The sequence below is a fragment of the Asterias amurensis genome, chromosome 2 (genome assembly GCF_032118995.1).
Source record: "Asterias amurensis chromosome 2, ASM3211899v1".
Taxonomy (NCBI): Eukaryota; Metazoa; Echinodermata; class Asteroidea; order Forcipulatida; family Asteriidae; genus Asterias; species Asterias amurensis.
Window position 1 is genome coordinate 5,977,376 of NC_092649.1, and position 21,614 is coordinate 5,998,989.

General features: G+C 39.5%; 2 protein-coding genes across 9 annotated transcripts; one reads left to right on the forward strand and one right to left on the reverse strand.

Annotated features, from left to right (window-relative positions):
• Positions 1-3,020: 3,020 nt before the first annotated feature.
• LOC139954356 (mandelamide hydrolase-like) lies at positions 3,021-7,227 on the forward strand. Its single transcript, XM_071954120.1, has 2 exons — positions 3,021-3,243; positions 5,850-7,227. The coding sequence occupies exon 2, from the start codon at positions 5,872-5,874 to the stop codon at positions 7,225-7,227; it is 1,356 nt and encodes a 451-aa protein (XP_071810221.1). The 5' UTR covers positions 3,021-3,243; positions 5,850-5,871.
• Positions 4,584-21,613, reverse strand: LOC139954353 (WASH complex subunit 1-like). 8 transcript variants are annotated; one of them, XM_071954110.1, is made up of 10 exons: positions 21,488-21,566; positions 20,564-20,633; positions 17,549-18,150; positions 16,016-16,230; positions 11,084-15,085; positions 10,146-10,271; positions 9,365-9,493; positions 8,621-8,716; positions 7,474-7,678; positions 4,584-5,242 (listed from the first exon to the last, which is right to left on the reverse strand). In XM_071954110.1, exons 3-5 carry the CDS (start codon positions 18,067-18,069, stop codon positions 14,400-14,402), a joined length of 1,422 nt encoding a protein of 473 aa, XP_071810211.1. In that variant the 5' UTR covers positions 18,070-18,150; positions 20,564-20,633; positions 21,488-21,566; the 3' UTR covers positions 4,584-5,242; positions 7,474-7,678; positions 8,621-8,716; positions 9,365-9,493; positions 10,146-10,271; positions 11,084-14,399. The 8 variants fall into 8 exon arrangements, with proteins under 8 accessions (XP_071810211.1, XP_071810213.1, XP_071810217.1 ...); XM_071954112.1 differs by having other exon boundaries at positions 7,385-7,678; XM_071954116.1 differs by lacking the exon at positions 4,584-5,242 and having other exon boundaries at positions 7,637-7,678; positions 9,365-9,490; positions 10,146-10,268.
• Between the last annotated feature and the right edge of the window lies 1 nt (position 21,614).

Sequence of the window (21,614 nt, forward strand, 5' to 3'; positions counted from 1 at the left end):
ATCCACAGTCAACCCTATCTACTGTTTGACCATTCAATATCGTCCAATGTGGTCTTGGGTGAGACCCCTTTAGTCCAGATAGTTGGTGCACTGTTGTACCACCATGCAAAATCTGTCCAGTCTGGACTGTTAATGACCGATATTGTTGGGGTCCGTGTGCATTTTTGCGACATTGACAAAAGTTGGCATTTTGAAAAATTGTATTGCTGAACTTCGATGGCCTATAAACCCAGACTTCCACAGGCTTACTTTGTTATGCATCATGATGGAACAGGAATAAAACATTATACCAAGTGGGAATGCTGGTCTTTGACAATATGTTATGGCTATCTCATAATGACTGAGTCACCGACCCACGAAGAAATTACGCCCATTACTATTTTTGCTGAGATCTGCATAGCGGAATACCAAAGTTTAAATCCATGATTATTTTCTTTGCGTCCATAAGTGCAGTTCCTCCTCGAGACTAAAACGATAGCAAACATCTGTTACCCGACCTTGCAACTTCATCATCTGGAGAGTGATGAGACGTTGGACTTGAAAATCCATCACTGTCTAAATAATTTGATAGGAGATGGGATTTGAAGATGTTCATTAGTCAAGAACAGTGGAGTATGACTTTGGACAACATTGCTATAGAATGTTGTCATTGCAGAGTGAGTCATCTTGCTTGTCTGTCACTGTAACAAGTGCAACCAAATCTGAGGCTGGAAACGGCATCCTGGTCGACCGAGAAATGTGTCTGAAAATAAATATACTTTTAGAGAAGCAAATGAAACCAGAAGTAAAATCTTGTTAAACCTAAATGAGACACAAACTGTCGATTGTCGGACTGATATTATTTTTGTTTTACAGCATAATGTATATAAAGGGGTGGGGTTAGTGAGATACACGCCAAAGGGGGTATTAAAGTGAACTATGCAAATATTGAAACAAACGTGAATACTCATGTATTTTGCCTCCAGTCTCGAAAACCGTACCGCCACAACAGCTTCGCACCTCATCGCTGCTTGTTGTGGTTCACTTATGCGGAGCCAACGTACAATATTAGATGGGAGTCTTTTTCAATAATATTTAGCGTATGATTCACTGAAGGTTGAGTAAAACCACAATGGAGTCAAAGCACGGTGTATGTGTATTATTAATTTATCACTTTTTCATTAAGACAACACTCGGCACTGTGAGCTGTTTCCTCTCCAATGTTTTCGACAAATACCCCCCAAGAAACCAAAACATTAGGTTTATATTAAAAAAGCCAGAAGCCGAACGTGAAAAAAAAACGGAAATTGAAAGAGTGTATTTCCCTCGTCCATGGTTCCTGCGAGAATTTCAAGCATGATCGAGTTTGTCTGTGCAATGATGCTGAAATTATCCTAGCCTAAACGACAGTGCCTTTGGTTACCAATCGGCGATTGTTTTGCACTGGCCGACTCCACACACGAGGCATAGGAACCAGCAGAGATTATGAAAATAAATTAACACTCTTTAAAACATTGTACATGAACTGTACAAGCTTTCTTGTCTAAAAGAATTTGGGCTTCTATGAGCAAAAACCAAAAAACTGTAGAGAGGTCCAAGTGAAACCAATAGCTGGGAATGTTCTAAGACCCAGGGGCGATGTACCTCCTTTTCGAATTTTGACATTATCGGTCGTACCTAGCTAGAAAAAGTATGGCAGAAAAATGTCAAAATTTCGAAAAAGGAATACAGTGCCGCAGCTGGGTCTAGAATGTTCTCATGTTTAGTAAGCCCCATCATTGGATCAGACGTCGCAAATCACTCTATTGGGACGTCAAGATGCTCATCAAGTTTTCTTTTCCAGAGATTTTTGTTTTCATTCCGTGTGGCAAACTGTTTGTTTAATGATTGTTTGGGTGTGTGTCTGCTTTTTTCTTTTTCTTTCTTCTTCTTTTTTGAAGAAAAAGGTCGATGTGATTTCAGACCTTTTCAAATGAGCAACATTGCCCGGGAGGTAGTTTGTAAAGTGTAAGGTTGTCATGTTACGATTGCATGAGATGCAGGAGGAGGGGGCGGTGATAACATGATATCAGACTACCTGACGATTTCATATAATGGAGGAAGAAAGAGAAGGAGCTCGAACGAGCCGCAAAACCGCACAGTAACAAAAGAATACCCTGACAGTGAATATACACGTTTTCATTTACCATTTGTTGTGTTTCACGGAAACATCATGGCATATTTTTACTTTTTTTTTTTTGACTTTCAGGTCACATAGCGGTGTTTTAAAATTTGGGTATTAGCACACGAGGGTGGTTGGTATTCAATTGTGTTTTTCGATTCGGTGTGGGCACAAGTGTACACAATTTTTATCAGGTCTCAAAAAAGTTTGTTTTTTCTGTATTATACCCATACGACATAAAACACCATAGTTGAGTGAAGAACCAAGTGCGAACAAGTCCCTTTGTTCGAGCTCCTTCTCTTCCTTCCTTCATGATAATCAGGATGAGCTTTCGATATTCAACTTTTAGTTTTCCCCGACGAATAAGCCTATTCGTCCCGCATTGTCTTTCAAAACTGAAGTAGACCTAATTGAATCCAAAATCAGACACAATACCTAAATTACTATACTTTATGATTAAAAACAAATCATGATTGTTTATCAATACAAAATATGGAATACAAAACAATAGCCCCCAAAAATCCACTATTTCATTTAAAATCATCTGAATTAATTATTGTGTTCTGGATCCTAAAATCATAGCAGAGTGTGTCTGTTCAGACTTCTTAGTTTGCTGAAAGCTGGGATAAAATAAGCAGCTGCAACATAAGGCTATAGTAGGCTATGCCCCCCGGACACGGAAATAATTATAAGAGAAGGTCAGGGCGGGCGGGAGACATTTTGTGAATTTTCAATTGATATAAGTGAAAGGAAAATGTGCAATTAAACATTGTGAAAATCTCTCTCTCGTCTCATTGGATTTAATCTAATAACCAGACCAGCACGCACCTCACTATGAGTATTTGTCACTGATAGAGGGCGCTATGTCACAAACACGGTCGCTAACCTTTGCTCGACCCGTCAAAGGTTCTCTCATGGATTTAGGAAAGACCACAAAGCCTTCAAATTCAATACAGCAAACTAAGCTCACTTTCGACATTTCCACAAGGTCATTGGTCAGGTCATAAAACTCTGATGCGATGCAGGTATCCGTTTAGAACGGAGTATATCCAGATCCAGATTGGACTATTGGAGGGGGCTATTATTTTGTTTGTGTGAATTTGGTATGTGTGTATTTGTTGGTTTGTTTAATCATAGAGCCAGGAAATTTTAGGAAGCGTGATTTAATGTATAATTATCTTGTACTTTTGGTATGTGTCAGTTTGGTGTATGTAGGTGCCCGGCTCACGGCTGCGCATGGCAGGTGCATCTGTGTGCAGTGACAAAATTAATTGGAACGACCAGACGACCTAGACTAGACGTCAGGTTCTGAAAGGTCATCAACATTTTTTTTCCTTTTTTTTTTTCAATACACGTTTATTTCGTACTCTTGTTGAAAAAAACAAAACAATTGTGAGAATTAGACAGTACGCAGCAATCGGTCGATCGCGCAACAATCGGTCGATCGCGCAACATTCGGCAACGAACATGCGCGATCAACCGATCGTGCGGGAATGGCTCGGCGCGATCGGCCGATTGTGCAGGAATTGTTTGGCGCGATCGGCTGATGTTCAGGGGCCGAATTCACAAAGATGTAACATTGTTTGTAACTGCAAATCAATCGTAGTATGACGTCACTATATAAATCACTATGGTGATACTAAAAATTTGTCCTGCTACGAATTTTATTGCTTTGAGAAATTGCCCCAAGGAATAGTTTACCTGCACGATCGGTCGAACGCGCAAACCCATTCCTGCACGATCGGTAGATCGCGCAAAACTTTTCCTGCACGATCGGTTGATCGCGCAAAACTTTTCCTGCACTATCGGTCGATCGCACAAACCCATTCCTGCACGATCGGTAGATCGTGCAAAGCCTTTCCTGCGCGATCCGCTGATAACGGGAAAAAATACTCGTAGCGCAATCGGTCAATCGCGCAAAAATGTCATTGCGCGATCGACCGATTGTTGCGCGATCGACCGATTGTTGCGCGACGACCGATTGCTGCGCGACCAATATTGATCATAATTTGATCGTTCAATAGCGCAGCGCGATCGGTTGATCGCGCAGATTGACCGATCGCGCCCAACATAGTCATGAATGCCTCCATGGTATAGTAGTAGTGCTAGTAGTGTAGGAACAAGTCACGGCGGGGCACTGTCTGTCACAACTCACTGTCACCGTCGCCGTCAGTCAGAATTTTTTTCTCATATTATATGAACAACCTTGTGCAACAAATCCCATTTCCTTTGTGTGTGTGTGTGTGTGTGTGTGTGTAGCGTGGGGGTTTGACCTTACAGGAATGGTTGAAAATAAACTGTTCATGCTTAGTATTACTGACTCCAAACTCCAGTTTAGTTTAGATAGGAATGATGATAAAAAAATAGTAAAAATTGACAAAAATATAGCGGTACAAGTAACAACAATACTTTGCATGAATGAGATGTCATGTAATGGCAAATGTGACAAAAAAAAGCACACGAATTGATCAACTTGTTTTATTTTGGCATTTAAGAACAGTTAAAATTATTTCACAAAAATACTCTATGATCCAGTAACATTAACCGACAAACATGAATGAAGCACATAAAGTTAGCTACTTGTGAAATAATCACTATAGTTCATCTAATGTATCTTAGCCAATTTGAAAAATGGTTCCTGAGTTCACGCCGTTGTCTCCAAAAGTCTGGTACACTTTCATGAACACAAATGACTAAATAGTATAATCGAAAACAAAATAATAACATGTTCAAAATACATGTATATAAGGTAAGCTGGTAAGTTGTCCCTTTTCTTTAAAATATTTTGTCACTGGTGTTTTGAATGTTATGAACTGATGCATAAGACATTGAGGATCAAGCTCGCTCGTGTCCTTAAAAATTGTGTAAACATTTTCGAAGGTGGTAAAAATGGGGCAAATCTGTTGACTAGCTGTCAAAATTGTACGTGTTGGACCCGACCAATTGTTCGTATTAACCCTCTGGCTTCGCCGACTGGTACGGGGTTTTGTTATCGCAACTACGGTTGGCACTGCTGGTCCGATGTGGAGTTGCCGATAGTCATGCTGCTGTCTTTTGCGTCGATTCTTTCCTAGGTGGTTCCTTATCAGCCATAAAAAGAGCCTGTTCAGTAAAATACAAATCCAAAAATTAAATAACACAGTTATAAAACTAAAAATGCATAATTATTTGCGAACTTACGCTGACAGGAATGTGCACTGATGACCGAGCCACCATGTTACTCCAAAATGTTGAGGGTTAGCAGTTGGTCCAAATTAGTTTAAAGTCAAATATACTGTTGTTTTTTATTAGTTGTTTGCTTGATGGGATAATTGAAAGATTAGGTTTGGTTGGCTTGATTGCAAACAATTTAAAGGACTCGTTGGCAGTAAGTTACAGAATGATCATTGCGATTCGAACATTTACCTGGATCATGTTCATTCCTAATCTCTCCTTGAGAGTACTAAGCTAAATTAGTCATAAAAATGTCCCTGCCCTCATGAGTGAAGAGCAAAGATAAACATAGTTATTCTGAATGTCATCTGCGTAAACAATTGACAAAAGAATACATTGCACTCTACCACCGCTGCACTATATCATTTGTACTATTAAAGAAGATGTTGAATTGAAGCAGTCGTAAAAACTGACAAGGAATATGAGTGTATGTGCTATCCTTACCAGTGAAGAGTCTGTATGGTGTCAAACATCTTGACCAAATTATTCTTTGCAGGTTTTGCTGACAAAGTTTCAAGATGTATCATCTTACAATTGGAGATCTTCTAGACCACTTCAAGAAAGGTACCCTGACCTGTGAAGCATATACTAAGCGGATGATCCAGCGGGCTGTGGACCTGAAGATGTTCAATTACTTCATCTCCATGGATACAGAGCGAATGTTGCAAAAAGCCAAGGAGGCAGATGCCAGGTATCAGAGCAAGAGCAATCGACCTCTTGAAGGAATCTTAATCGCCATAAAGGATAACATCGACGTAGAGGGAGAGGCGACTGGAGCTTGTACTCCGGGTCTAGCTGGTCTCAAACCCAAGCACACAGCTGAGGTTGCTAAGAGGCTTTTTGATGCAGGGGCAATCCACGCTGGTAGGACCAACATGCACGAGCTGGCTGCTGGAGCGTCAACTATTAATACGTACACGGGATCCTGCCACAACTTTCACAACTTTGACTACACGTGTGGGGGGAGTAGCGGTGGAAGTGGAGGGGCAGTCGCCGCCGATATCGTCCCCGCCGCCCTCGGCACTGACACTGGAGGATCAATCCGAATTCCCGCTTCCTTCAATGGGGTATTTGGTCTGCGTCCCTCAAGTGGGCGTTGGCCGGCTGACTTCGGCGTCAAGATGTCGCATGTTAGAGACTCCGTCGGCCCCCTAACAAGGAGCGCCAATGATATCGCGATCCTAGATCACGTAATGACAGGGGAGGAACCTCTAGATGTCCCCTTGCCAGCAGAGATTAGAATTGGAGTGGCAAGACCTCACTTCTGGGAAGGTTTAGACTCTGCGGTCCAAGATTACGCAGAGAAATTCTTGGCAGAGCTCAAAGACAAAGGTTTTATAGTCATAGACGAAGGCGAAGTTCCAGGAGTGACTGAGATGTTTGAAAAACACTTCATTCCATCCGTCAATTATGAGCTGATTCCTCGCCTTAAGGAGTACATGGATTACCACGGTCACGAAGTATCAGTTGAAGAAGTCATCAACAAGATAGCATCGTCTGATGTCAAAGAAATATTCCAGTCTGTGGTTCAGGACCCTGTCAGTCCTGAGCTTTACCAGGCAGCGATGACAGCCAGAGACAAGCTCAGAGAGGACATGAAGAAGTACTTTGATGATCATCAACTGGACTGTATCCTCATGCCTGCCAATAAGGCAACTCCTCCAATGATCAGCGCCTACGAGCCCAGTATGGAATTTACCATCCCTGAAAATGATGACTTTGGTAATATTTGCAACAACCCATCTCTTGTAATTCCTGGAGGGTTCGCCAAGGGGACTCGGGCCCTCTTTGGGATGCAAATCGAAGGTCTCACCGGCAACGATAGGCGTCTGATCGCAGTTGCAAGAGCAATCGAAAAAGCTCTCGAACTTTAGACTACACGTTATGCTTATCAGCTTTGAACAAGGAAAACACTCATGACATCATTTTGGTAGGGCGCTCTTAAAAGTCCTACTTGCTTTTCAGAACCAGTGATTTCAATGGATACAGTGATCACATTAAATAAATGTGCGGTGACGTAGCTTTACTTACATAGCCAAGTTTTGATTGGTCCGAGGTGATTTTGGTGCAGCTGACAATTATCACCTCGGACCAATAAAAACACAGAATGGAAAGCTTACTTTCGGACGTCTGCTGCATGCAGTGTCCACGCTTGTACTACACATGTATGTACATTACAGTAGGCCGCTGTTGCCATGCTATTTCTCCTGCGGCTCCTGTTGCTGCTGTTGCTGCTGCTGCTTCTGCTGCTGTTGCTGTTTGTTGTTTTTTCTGTTGCTGTTTGTTGTTTTTTCTTTCTCGTTGTGGGATGGGGGTGGGGCGATACTGTACACAAAAACAAAAACAACTTAATGGAAAAAGGAATTTGTATCTTTTTTTAAGGCACTGGACACCTGTTGTAATATTTTTAAAGACCAGTCTTCTCACTTGGTACATCTCAACATAATATGCATAAAATAACAAACTTGTGAAAATTTGAGCTCAATTGGTCAATGACCAATGGTCATCATAAAGTTGCTAGAGAATAATGTAAGAAAAAACACCCTTATCGCACAAGTTGTGTGATCACGGGGGTGTTTCATAAAGCTTTACAATTAATCTTATCTCCCAATAATCAATCTTATCTCCCAACAATTAATCTTAAACTACTCAAATTTACAACTAATCTTATCTCCGTTTTATAAAGTTAAGATCAACAAACCATTTTATTAGCGATTTATTTTCTCTGAAGAAGCAACTCTTTTTCAGATGTTTATTTATAAAAAGAATTTAATGTTACAAATGCTTTTTTGAAGAGATAATTTATGTTGTACACATTAGTATTTAAGGCTTTGCATGGTGTGCATAAAATAAAATGCAACCATTGCAAAACAAACAATATTGTTGCTCCACTTTGTAAAAGCTTTAGGTTAAGTTTAAGAAAATTTGCAGATGCAGTTTGAGTAATTCTTTTTAGATGATCAGTTTACATTTGTATAAATTTATTCTCGTTTACTTGAATTAGGTGAACACATGGAAAGGCTCACAAAAGGCATATTATTGTGAAGTTCATAATTTATGCTTAAATAGATAAACTTATTTGTCCATACTTAAAATGAAGACACTCTTAATAAATAGTAATTCAGATAAATACATTGAATGTACTGTTTAAGATATTGTCAAAGTATTTTAACACGACAATTTCTAGACCAAACAGAATACAAGTTTACTAATGCAAAGAGTTACAGACATACTATCATGCCTCTCTGGACATCCAAAGTCTCTTACATAAGCTCAAGCTTCCTCTGTTTGTTGATGTTGCTGCTGCTGCTATTCAACTGTTCACTTGGCTTGCAACTCTTGAGAAATTTGAGATTCCGAATCCTAAAAAAAAAATATAATAAAAAAAAAAAATCATAATGGTTCTGAAACTTATTATAAAATGATACAATGGTGATTGATAATTATATACATGTATATAATTTTTAAATCCAGAATTTCAACTGAAGTTGAACCCTTTTTAAACTCCTCCATCTTTAGTAATTGGTTCTTGATATCTACACTCAAAATGTGCTAAAAATTGATACATCCACAGCATGGAACAACATCCCTTCTTTCATTAAAGCCGCTAAATCCACAGACCAATTTAAAAAACTTCTGAAAACACATTTTTCCCTTTTTGAGCTTTTCTCTTTTTCTCATTCTTTTCAAACATTGTGTATGTAGCTTTTCCGATAAGATTTTGTTGTTTATTGTGCATTTAAGTTTTGGAAGCGCTGTGATATAGTTTTCTATGGGGAACGTCTCTAAATACCTGTTATTATTATTATTATTATTATTATTATTATTATTATTATTATTATTATTATTATTATTATTATTGTTATTGTAATGAAAAGTTAACAAAATAAAATGCTTCCTCCTTTGTGAGAGTAAACACAAGTTGGATTTAGTTGGACAGTGAAACTGACACTTAAACATTTTCACCTAATATCACCAGTGTAAACTTGACTTGAAGTAACTGGGTCTTACCTGCTGCACTTTCAGATGGCACGGGGTCTGTGTCTGACTCATGCCAATAGATTCCAAATTTGGTTTGAGGAGACAGGGCATCTAGGAAATGTTCAAGAAGAGTGTCATCAACAGGGCTTGAACCTCCTTCTAAAAATATAAAGAACGTTCATATGTTTATAAATTCAAATAGTAAAACAAACTTATGGAGGGAATTTAAATTTGGAAGCAACATCATAGTATTATGGTTTGCCTACTATAATAACAGGCATACACTGAACTGTGCACATAATATGCCTCACATAGTAGGCATACGTACATCTTTTGCTTGCCAGTATGGCTGTAACATTTGAGTATAAGGAAAAAATTGTAAGCAATGCACTTGTAGGGACTACTGTTTTTCAACTTCCAGGTTAATCGTGCCGCTACGACTACTAAAAACATAGTCGTGACTACTTCAAATAATTATAGTCTGTGACTACCTGAACCAATTGTGTCGTTTACGACTACTCACGACAACATAATTTACTTACGAAATACAATCAGACATAAGTGGCACAATCCTTCAATCCTTTCAACTTGAACTTTACTATATTACGCCTGCGGCAAACATTGCCACAATCAACACATCTTGAAAATTAAAAATTAGTCTCAACTAGTGTCGTAATCGCAACTTGCGACTTGTCGAGTACAGTAGTACAATTAACTAGTCGCCCAGCCTACAGTGTACAACAGAATTAGTGGCAGACTTACTTGCTTACGACCAAAATATAATTAACAAATTAATTAAAAACAAATTTACCTTGTGTGCACAGTATGCTGACTTTTCAAAGAGTATCTGGTTATTTCCCGTTTAATACAAACCCAGCAAGAACACGTTTTTCAGCTGAACAATTGTTATTTCCTGGTTTTCACATATCTTTCCCTGCTGAATGAAACAAAATATTTGTTATTATTTAAGGCTTTAGTTTTAGTACTTAAAAAAAATAGTCATTACTTGCAAGTATCTTTGAAATATCCCTGTATAATTAATTCACACATACAGACAATTCTGATCACTGAAAATTCCAATATATTGGCATTTTGAAATTAATTATGAGTTGACTGGCTTTCATTATTTTATATATAGGGCCTAGCTAGACTAGAGTACTACTACTAGATAATAAAATAATATAAAAATATTAATTAAGTTAACCCACTTGTCACAAGTCCTCAAAATAACACCTTTTATATAAAAAAAAAAATCAAAAAGGAGACACATCAATTGATCATTATCCCATCATTATCAAAAGTATCGTTTGTCAGACATCCACAATAAATACTTATTTTTTTCTCCAAAACAAATAGAATAAAATATACCAATTCATTTTAACAACTACATACAACAACAATCAACCTCATTAATGTTCTATTACTGCCTGAAAATCAATATAATGAAGTCAAACCAACTTAACAAACTTCATAGCTAATAAAACTATAGACACATCCCCCTCCATTGTGTGCACCGTAAATAGCAGTGTGTTTTGATGGGTCACTATGCACCGCTAGCCCCCACGCCGTCACTGGCGATTCACGCTGAAAAACAGCAGTTTTTAAGTCGGTAAAAACAACACATGTGCTTGGTTTATTTCATTCAAGAACACTTAGTAAGCCCTGTGAACATAAACTATAAAATAGCAAATTATCAACGTTCTAATCCAACAACAAATCATAACAGAATCGAATTTATTTTCTACTTACCACGGTTCCACCACTCACAGTGAAAACAAGATGGCCGACTTCAAAAAAGTTTTGAGAGCCCAAAAGTGTGTTTTGGGTCAAAGGTCGCGCCAATAAAATTGAAGTCTTAAGATACAATTGATATCAATCTTTTCGTACGCTCGATTGATCTTACGCTAAGATTGATTTTATGAAACAGATTTTTACAATTAATTGTAGACTAAGATTGATTCAGACTTAAGATTGATAGTTAAGATTAATTGTATTGTGTTCTTTATGAAACACCCCCCAGATGCTTGATTTGGGAACCTCAAAAACTAATTCAGAGGTCTCAAAATTAAATTCAAATATTTAAGTGAGAAATTACTTCTTTCTACAGTGGGAGCCGTTTCTGAAAATGTTTTATACTATCATCAGCTCTACCAAGTAGGTTTTTCTGCTAACAATTATTTTTAGTAATTACCAATAGGGTCCAGTGCCTTTGAAGACACTGGACACTATTGGTAATTGTCAAAGACCAGTCTTCTCACTTGGTGTATATTAACATTTTTATGAATAAAACAAGCCTGTGAGTATTTGAGCTCAATTGGTCAACGAAGTTGCGAGATAATAATGAAAGAAAAAACACCCTTGTCACACAAAGTTGTGTGCTTCAGATGCTTGATTTTGAGACCTCAAATTCTTAATCTGGGGTCTCGAAATCAAATTCGTGGAAAATTACTTCTTTCTCAAAAACTACATTACTTCAGAGGGAGCCGTTTCTCACAATGTTTTATAACACCAGCCTCTCCCCATTTCTCGGCACAAGGAAATGTTTTATGCTAAAAATTATTTTGAGTAATTATCAAGTGTCTGCTGCCTTTAAGGGGAGGTACGTGTAAACACCTTTGGTAATAACTTCAAAAATTAAGGGCCGTTTAAAACATGATTGTTATAAAAATTACCCTTTTTGAGGCAGTCAAAAATTTGAATCTGCACAAGGACCTTATTTTTATGCAACAAGGGTGTACTTTTCTTTCATCGTTTGACATGTTTGACAGGAATAACCCGCCTTAAGAAACTCACTTCCCTCTCTTATAATGAACTTTATATAGCCAAAGAAAATTCCATTTGTATGAGATAAAGAAGTCAACAACACTACAATAACGAGGAACAGGGTAATGGCTTTTGTTTGTTTACAGTATACAAATAAGACATGCTATCTTTATTGTCTTCATAGCAAAATTCCGATCAGATTTTTTTTAGCATAAAATGAAGATTTGTTTTCAAATTAATTTACATTAAATATAATGAATTTACATGCAGTATATAATACATGCAACTTCGCATTTAATAAACGAGTAGTGTGTTGGCTGAAACGTAATTACACATATTTGTCAATACCTGAACCAGCCGTGTACGATAAAAATCTATCGGCAAGTTTTGAAATAGTTTGTTGCATGTCTGTTCTAGAGAGTTTTGTTATTGTTAAAATCAAAAATCTTTGTAAGTTAACAATGTTTTCATGTACTTTTTTCTTTGTGAGCATGGTTTGTATTTCAAGTTCTTTTGAATGATAAAACCAACAATTGTTTGGGCATTTTTTCTTTTGTGAAAAAACCCACAAATGGATTACATAGCATTGATAATAAACCATTGTTATGTTCTTTTAGTGTGCAAAACAATTTCAAGATCAACCTTATTGTTTGGTGTATATATAATTAACCCTCCTACTGTCTGAATATTTAATATCGCTACTCCCCCTCGCAACATGAGTGCATCTATGCAATATACAGTCAACTCTCTTACTGTTCGACTCTTCATTATCGTCCATTATTGTTTTGAATGAAGAAAAAAAAACTACAGGTACAGTGTGTACAAACCTGCAATATTATAAGTTATCACACAAGTGCTCGTGGAATACAGACAAATATAGCGCTTCTGTACCCCATATCAAACGAGGCTAACAAATTTATCTTCCAGTCTTATGTGCAACGTGCAAAGTTTAAATTTCAGAACGTTTTTCTTGTGCGATGAACAGCATGCACGCGCACAAAGTCGAGCATGCAATTTTGCACTGTCCGTATACAAGCGTAACACATTGACACTCACTATACGCACTGTGTGCAATAACAAAACTGGAAATAGTATTAGGTTTTTATACCACACTCCAGTTCGAGCACTGATTGGTGGATTAGCTTAGGTTTTTATACCACACTCCAGTTCGAGCACTGATTGGTGGATTAGCGCGTACTGGAAGATAATATCTAATCTTCCACCAAACTTGAATCCTCGATTCTGATTGTTGAATCCTCGATTCTGATTGGTCGATTGCTTGAAGACAAATTTGCAATAAAATGTGCGCTTGTGGGTTACAGAAAAATATAGCGTACATTTAACTTTGTTCCACGAGAGCATGTGTGATACCTCAAGAGCAGCATGCGTATGATACCTAATCATGTGGTCAAAGGATCTATACACAAACCTGCATACAGAAACTTAAGTGCAGTTCTGCGCAAAGTTTCTCACTTTACACAAACCATGCAGTTGAAAGGTTTCTAGCGGTTGGTCAACACGCTGAAAAATGGGACCAACAGTAGGAGGGTTAACAAGGGATAAACACACATAGTTCAGTTACACTAAAGCAAATGGTCTAAGACACTGGACACTATTGGTAATTGTCAAAGACTGGTCTTCACAGTTGCTGTATTTCAACATATGCATAAAATAACAAACCTGTGAAAATTTGAGCTCAATCGGTCCTCGAAGTTGCGAGATATTAATGAAAGAAAAAAACACCGTTGTCACACACAGTTGTGTGCTTTCAGATGCTTGATCTAAATCAAATTCGTGGAAAATTACTTCATTCTTAAACTTGTCACTTCAGAGGGAGCTGTTTCTCACAATGTTTTATACTATCAACCTCTCCCCATTACTTGCAATCAAGAAAGGTTTTATGATAAAAATTACATGTATTTTGAGTAATTACCAATAGTTTCCACTACCTTCAATATTGGTTTATATTTTTTTATGAGATATCACCTAACACCACAAGGCCAAGGACGGCCACTTCAAGGTGAGTGCTACACTGCTTTGGGCTATCGACCAAGATCAACTGCCACAAGGGGCCGTTGCCACCTACTTCTGGGGCTGAAACAGGGTTACCCCCTTCACAGTGTGTAATGACGTTTAAGCATGGGTATCATTCACTAGGAACCTCACTGGTAGAGCAGTATGTAGTTCCTTCCCAACCTTAAGGAAAAAGAGTTGTTAGGTAGACAAATAGATTTGGCAGGAATGGAATGTTTTATAAGAGAATTTCTCTGATCATGATCAAAGGAGTATTCCTTCCTGATGTTTAGTCCCAATCCTCTTCAAAAGAGTTTGTCGTGTTTGATCGACTCCTGTTTGGTTTTGGTGGTGGTGGAATCATAGCTGAGAGCTTGTCCATTGTAGAGCCTGAATTCCCATTCATTCTACTATCATCCGCTCCACCTCCTCCCCCTCCTCCTCCTCCTGCCTGGCGTGAGCCTGAGATGCCTTTACGTCGGAGTGACAGCTTAGAGGAAAGATCATCCATCAGACTCATTCCTGTAACTGCCTGACTCTGCTTCTTCTGTTTCTTCTCCATCTTGCGTTCCTTGACGTTCCTAAGAAGGCCCTTGCCACCGGCCATACGGATGGATTCCATCAGGTTGGCGCGGCCGTCGGCAGGTGCTGTCTTCTCAGCGGGAGCTGCTTGAGGAGCAGAGGTTGGAGGAGGTGGTGGTGGTGGGGGTGGCGCCCCACCTGCTTCCCCCAGCGGGCCTGGAGGGGGAGGCGGAGGTGGGGGTGGGGGTGGTGGAGGAGCAACTGACCCGCCAGGCGGAGGTGGGGCAAAACTACTCTCCGGAGCAGGCAGGGCCGGGAGATTGGTTGCTGGGGTACTTGGTAAGCCTCCCATTTCAGGGAGGACACTTGGCAACTCTGGGACATTACTCCCGGGTAACGAAGGTGCGATTGAGGGCCCCAGGTCTGCACTGTAGCTCAGGTCATCAGCAACTCCTGAACAAAACAAAGAATATCAGAACAAAAGTCAATCCCAACTGATGATGGATCAGTTTAAAAAAATAAAATTAAGTGATGGACTACAGACAGTTAAATTCAACAATGCTTTGCACAAATTAGTTTTTTCAGTTAACTCCCACAAGTTTTAGAAAACCAATGTAGGGCTTGAATTTAATTACTGACCACCGGCTCGAGGCCAGCGATTTTAGCCTTGAGCCAGAAAACTTGGGAACTGACATGTTCAGCAGTGTTCTGTGTTTCAATTGAACAAAAGAATTTATTTTTATGCAAGTCATCAAACACACAAGTCCTGAAGGCCACTTCAAGGTGTGGGCTACAATTGTTTGTCCAGAGGCCGTTGCCACCTACTCCTAGGGCTGAAACAGCGTACCCCCTTTTTAACTCCATAATACGGATGTAGGCTTGAGTATTATCAGTCCGAAACCTGGCCGGTAGAGCAGAAAGCACTACCTCCCCAATTTTATGTAGGAAAGTGTCACGACCGGGATTCAAACCCACACTCTGCTGATCAAACAACAGTCCTAACTTAGGACTAGTCCTAGGAGATATACATATTGCATGGATACATGTAGTCCCAAGTTAGGACCAGTAACTGGTCCTAACTCGAGATAAGACTAGTCCTAACTCTTTGTGAAATCCACCCCTGGTCTCGTGAAATAAATTCCGGTAAACATTTTAAGCTTCAAGACAAAAGCACACCGGTCTTGTTTTCACCCCCACATCGAGCCTTGTAGTTTTTAAAACTTTAGAACACTTATTCAAAAATCAATTCTGGTCCAATTAAAATGTTTTGAGCCACGAGCCTTGGGGTCTTGTGGCATTTTCACCCACATCGAGCCCAGCAAGTGTTTTGAAAACTTGAACAATCTTGATTTAAAACAATTATCAACCCTGCTACACTCTTACCGGGTAAATCTGGGAGGTAGTTCGGCACGTCGATCTCGGGTACATCCCCGAGGTCAGGGACATAGAAGTAATTCTCCAACCCCTGCCTCTCCATCTGCTCTCTCTGTGTGATGGACATCGGGGCTGCTCCAATGCCTTCCTCCTGCTCCTCCTCGATTGTCTTCCTCGTTTTGGTCACCGCTCCAAGCGGATCGATCATCACATATTTTTTGTACCTGAAAATTAAAAACATGGGAGTGAAAATAAGGATCAAAATAAAGTTCAACTATTACGTCTTTTCTTTTCTGCTGTTTAATAAAGATGTGCGCAATTAAAAACCGTCAATGCAGTTTCTTTTAAAGTGGACTTGACAACAAGTTTCCCAGACATTTGTTATGTTATACTCTGAAGGGTATACAGGTAGCTTGCAGTGAATTGAAATGTTTGTATTTGATGTTTAACAGCCAATAAAGGATGATCTCAATATTTCAACTATTACCTTTTAATGGCCAAATAGACATCGTATATGCCAGTTAACAACCATTTTACTCTCAAAATTTGCATTTAATAATAAATAACTCGAGTCAAAAATGCACCCGGCCGTGCGGCTTTTTCAGCTGAGAGTCAAAACCGGCTTATTTATTATAATGACCCCTTGACTCCAGTGACAATTTTCCGCTAATTGGATTTGAACACAGTTCTCCAGCTTTGGCAAACTGAGGGCGCTATTTTCCACATCAAATAGCAGCGACTGACGCCACGATTCCTTTGTCGCGCGGGTTTGTTTGACCCCGCCTTTTATCAGAAATTTGGTTTGGAGCGTTCTGGAAAAAAAAACATTTTTACCATGATTTAGCGTGAGGTAAGAGACTCGTTAAATTTGTTATGTTTCCTGGATGGACTGCAGCTATTAAAAAACAGTAACATCTATATATTTCAGATCATCCTTTACTGGCTGTTTAAGTACTTTCATTTTGCAAGGTTAACTTGTAAGATTTTTTCAAAGGGGGGGTGAGGGGGCGTATTTAAAACCGTATCTTAAAACCAACTTGGACCAGAAGTGCAGCATCTTGTAACTTACTATAAAGAGAGAAAAAAAAGCACGCCTTGAATTTCGTTCTTGAAGGGGCACAGCAATTTTCCTCTGGCATGTCTGGTAAAGAGCATTTGTATGACAAACTTGTATCTGAACTTTGCAAAGGGCACCACAGCAATAGCTCAGTGCACCTTGGCAATATCCTGTGGGTGCATTGAACCAATATTTAAAGGCCTGGAGTAGGATCAATCTTTACAAACATTTGAAACCATCGATTGAGTTGATGTTGAATTGTTTTTATTTGTTACAGAAGTACGAATACGTGGGGTGGATGTCAGATGTCGAGTAAGGAAGAGTTACTCGACCTAACCTAAGCCTTAAGTTTTTTAATATCTCCTAGAGGACTTAATAGTTCTAAGTTAGGACTAGTTCTGACAGTTTGTGAAATCGACCCCTGGTGACCTAAAATTAATGAATAGGGGCCTACAAAGTTGGTTATTTATCATAGCACCACTTACGGATTCTCACTAGTATTGAACAGCAGCAGTGAGTTGATTGATTCCACATGTTTCGGTAAACCACCAAGACCTTCCCACGAGCTCTCTGAATCCCGATCTTTCCGGATGTTCAACTGAACATTATAAAACTGCAGTTTCTCCCTCAAGGCTCGACTGTCTAAATTCTGATGTTTACTGATCAGTTTCCTTACAGGTCGCTTAATCTGGTTCAAATCTTTCGTCCCTTCAAACACCGACTTGTAGGTCAGGTGACTGTCCGGTGCAGGGTACTTGGCACTCGAGAACACCTTGATGGCTTTCCGTGTGTCTTTGATTTTGTCGACTTTGGCCTGGGCGACATCCAGTCTCTTGTTGATCCCTTCAAGACGGGTGTGGTTGTCCGTGACTCGGGCAGTGATGCGGTCAAAGACATCATTGGCAACTTTTTCCATGTAGTCCAGGGCGTCAGCTATTTGTTGGATTGTCTCCTCTCGTCGGAGGTCCGGCTGGATGACCGGGATGTTGTAGACTTGACCCGGCATGGTGTCCTAGGGGGCAGCTTGATAACGGAAACTTCAAACTGCTCCTCAATTCCAAGTGATGTGTATCTTCTTAAATAATTCCTACATGTAAGAAAGGGGAAATAAAACCTTTTAAATCAACAAAACACAGTGGGACGTTTATGTGGATTGTCAGGGCTGAACGGACCGATATACAGTTACTCCGAAGATTTGTTCCCAAACAGGACACTACAACAAACCATCTGATGTTGGGAAAACAATAAATTGTGGCTCTTTCTCTGCTCTTGAAGAAGGGCTCAATTCCCTTCCAACACCTACTGCAGTAAAAACGCAATACCGACTGCCATAAGTGTTGAAATAATAAGTCATTTTGGAATAACTTCTGGGTCTTTACAATATTACGACGCTACTCGCTAATACTTGTTTATAAGTGAAGATAACCGTAATCTGCAATCCTCCTGAAGGTCGTAGAGCTAGCTAGAGGAGGGTGTGCATGGTGGAATGTATGTTTGCCTTGAATGAATGTTTCTCTTTAAAAAAGTAAATAATCTATAGCAATTGTTGAAAACTTTCCGCAACCTACCTGCCACTACTACACGGTACTTCACTCATTTTTACTCTTAAAAAATGGAATAATCAATTGTAACAAATAGTAATTAGCAAATTACAAATGTAATATAATGTAGACCTATTTCATTTTCAATCAAAAGTGAAGAAGTGGTAGCAGGCAGGTTACGGAAACTTTTCCCCCCTTGGTTGGATTATCGTTGATTGTTGCTTTGAGCTTTGATTTTGAATGAAGTTTGAGTTTGAACTTTGAGTACTGTTTTGACTATAAATACGAGTTCTAAATTCAGCAGATCAGAACATGTACAAAAACAAATAGACTGATGATACTGATACTGGATAGAAAAAGATAGATAGATTAGAATGATATCCTTCATTCTGCCATATTATTAGGCCTAAAAATAAAACAATAATATTGCAGTTTGCAGTTTTCAATTGAAATTGAAATCATGAATGAAACTAGACCCAGTAACTGGGGCGCTGTACTCCTTTTCAACAATTTTTGACTTTATCTGTCGTACTAGCGCCCCAGGGAATGGCACAGAATTTTAACGAATACCCAGTTTTTCGCGACACCCAGCCACAAAAAATGCCTCAAAATGACAAAAAGACCAAACAAACTAGCTCAAAAATCGCCTACTCTATTCTCGATACGTCTAGGATGTAACATCAGGCATTTAATTGTACTCACGATCATTTTTTAAACTCCAAATCGATGATTTTTAACTCCGCATCGTAGAGCGATTGACAAGTCTGCGATTTTCGGATGTGTATGGTAACGAAACATGGCGTCGCGTTGTGGGTGGATGTCCATCAACGGCTGTTTAATGCTACACTTGTTAGAGGCGTTGCAGCGAATGCTATACATTGTACACGGGGATGGGTACAGGCGCTGCAGCTAGCGAGTGCCCACGTGCGTTCAATCATGGGCAACGTATTACACGGTGCCGGGTTGTTGGAAAATTATCAGAAAGGGGGTGAAAGGTTCTCAGAAAGGGAATATTGTCTGAAAGAGGGGATTTTTCTGGTCATCGCCCCCCCAAAAAAAAGAAAAAAAAAAAAAAGGGGGAAAAATATGATAAATAAATAAAAACCGCTGTACTTCATCTAGGCCTACGATTTTTGTGCATGGTTAAATTGCTTCTTATAATCTTTTTTCCCCTTTTTTTCGTTTTTTCCTTCTTTTTTTTTTTTTGGGGGGGGGGGGGGCGATGACCAGAAAAATCCAGACCAGCAGACTTCATCCAGAACCATCCAGCTTCATCCAGCAGACTTCAGACCAGAAAAATCCCCTCTTTCAGACAATATTCCCTTTCTGGGAACCTTTCACCCCCTTTCTGATAATTTTCCAACAACCCGGCACCGTGTAATACGTTGCCCATGATTGAACGCACGTGGGCACTCGCTAGCTGCAGCGCCTGTACCCATCCCCGTGTACAATGTATAGCATTCGCTGCAACGCCTCTAACAAGTGTAGCATTAAACAGCCGTTGATGGGCGAAAATCGCAGACTTGTCAATCGCTCCACGATGCGGAGTTAAAAATCATCGATTTGGAGTTTAAAAAATGATCGTGAGTACAATTAAATGCCTGATGTTACATCCTAGACGTATCGAGAATAGAGTAGGCGATTTTTGAGCTAGTTTGTTTGGTCTTTTTGTCATTTTGAGGCATTTTTTGTGGCTGGGTGTCGCGAAAAACTGGGTATTCGTTAAAATTCTGTGCCATTCCCTGGGGCGCTAGTACGACAGATAAAGTCAAAAATTGTTGAAAAGGAGTACAGCGCCCCAGTTACTGGGTCTAGAATGAAACATCATGTGAACTGAGTTGTGTGTTCATTCAGTGACTGACCTCTACACATCACAACGATTGCAAGGTTACCTTCTACATGTATACCCCATGGTCAGCCCAACATCCTACCTCAGTTGTAATTCACACGTTTTCTTACCTTTCTACAGTTTAATTTGCTGAAAATAACGGTGAAAACATCACATTATTGTGCGGATAGATAAGATTACCTTACTCCTAGAACTATTTCGGTTTCGTCCGGCTATCGTCTCCCGTAACCTCATAGGTTTATATCTCTCACGCGTACAACGACCCATGGTTCAATGAATTTCGGCATCAGGAATCTCTCTTTTTTTTTTTTTTAATCTCGCCAAAATTAGGCTCTATGTGTCCTTTGATGTATCAATGTGTATTCTTTTGACCAGAGAATCCACTCCACAATCTCAAAAATTGTTAAAAATGATAAATTCTTACCGTAATTCCAGATTCCCTATCTACTGTACGTGTTACTCCTCTGCCAACAATAATTGAAAATTACCCGACCTCGTTTTGCGAAAATGCGTCACGAGAGGGCGGGTACGATCCGTGATTTGTGTACAAAACATACACGGAACCACGAAGCTCGCACAGGGTACCAGTATGTACACTTTTTGCACACAGCCGTTTACATACTGGTACCCTGTGCGAGCTTCGTGGTTCCGTGTATGTTTTGTACACAAATCACGGATCGTACCCGCCCTCTCGTGACGCATTTTCGCAAAACGAGGTCGGGTAATTTTCAATTATTGTTGGCAGAGGAGTAACACGTACAGTAGATAGGGAATCTGGAATTACGGTAAGAATTTATCATTTTTAACAATTTTTGAGATTGTGGAGTGGATTCTCTGGTCAAAAGAATACACATTGATACATCAAAGGACACATAGAGCCTAATTTTGGCGAGATTAAAAAAAAAAAAAAGAGAGATTCCTGATGCCGAAATTCATTGAACCATGGGTCGTTGTACGCGTGAGAGATGTAAACCTATGAGGTTACGGGAGACGATAGCCGGACGAAACCGAAATAGTTCTAGGAGTAAGATTACCTGTGTTCGGTTCACTCCCCCATCTAAAAGTCTGTCAGCAGTATCGAATACATCAATAAATACCAAACTATTAATCGTTTGTCAACGCTTGTGGCTGTTTAGTGTAGTAAACAGACAACATGTAGCA

Coding starts and splice junctions, on each gene's coding strand:
- LOC139954356 (XM_071954120.1), top strand. CDS start 5,872: ATGTATCATCTTACAATTGGAGATCTTCTAGACCACTTCAAGAAAGGT.
- LOC139954353 (XM_071954110.1), bottom strand. CDS start 18,069: ATGCCGGGTCAAGTCTACAACATCCCGGTCATCCAGCCGGACCTCCGA. Junction 16,231..17,548: donor TTCAATACTAGTGAGAATCC/GTAAGTGGTGCT, acceptor TTTAATTTTCAG/GTACAAAAAATATGTGATGA. Junction 15,086..16,015: donor CTACCTCCCAGATTTACCCG/GTAAGAGTGTAG, acceptor TGTTTTGTTCAG/GAGTTGCTGATGACCTGAGC.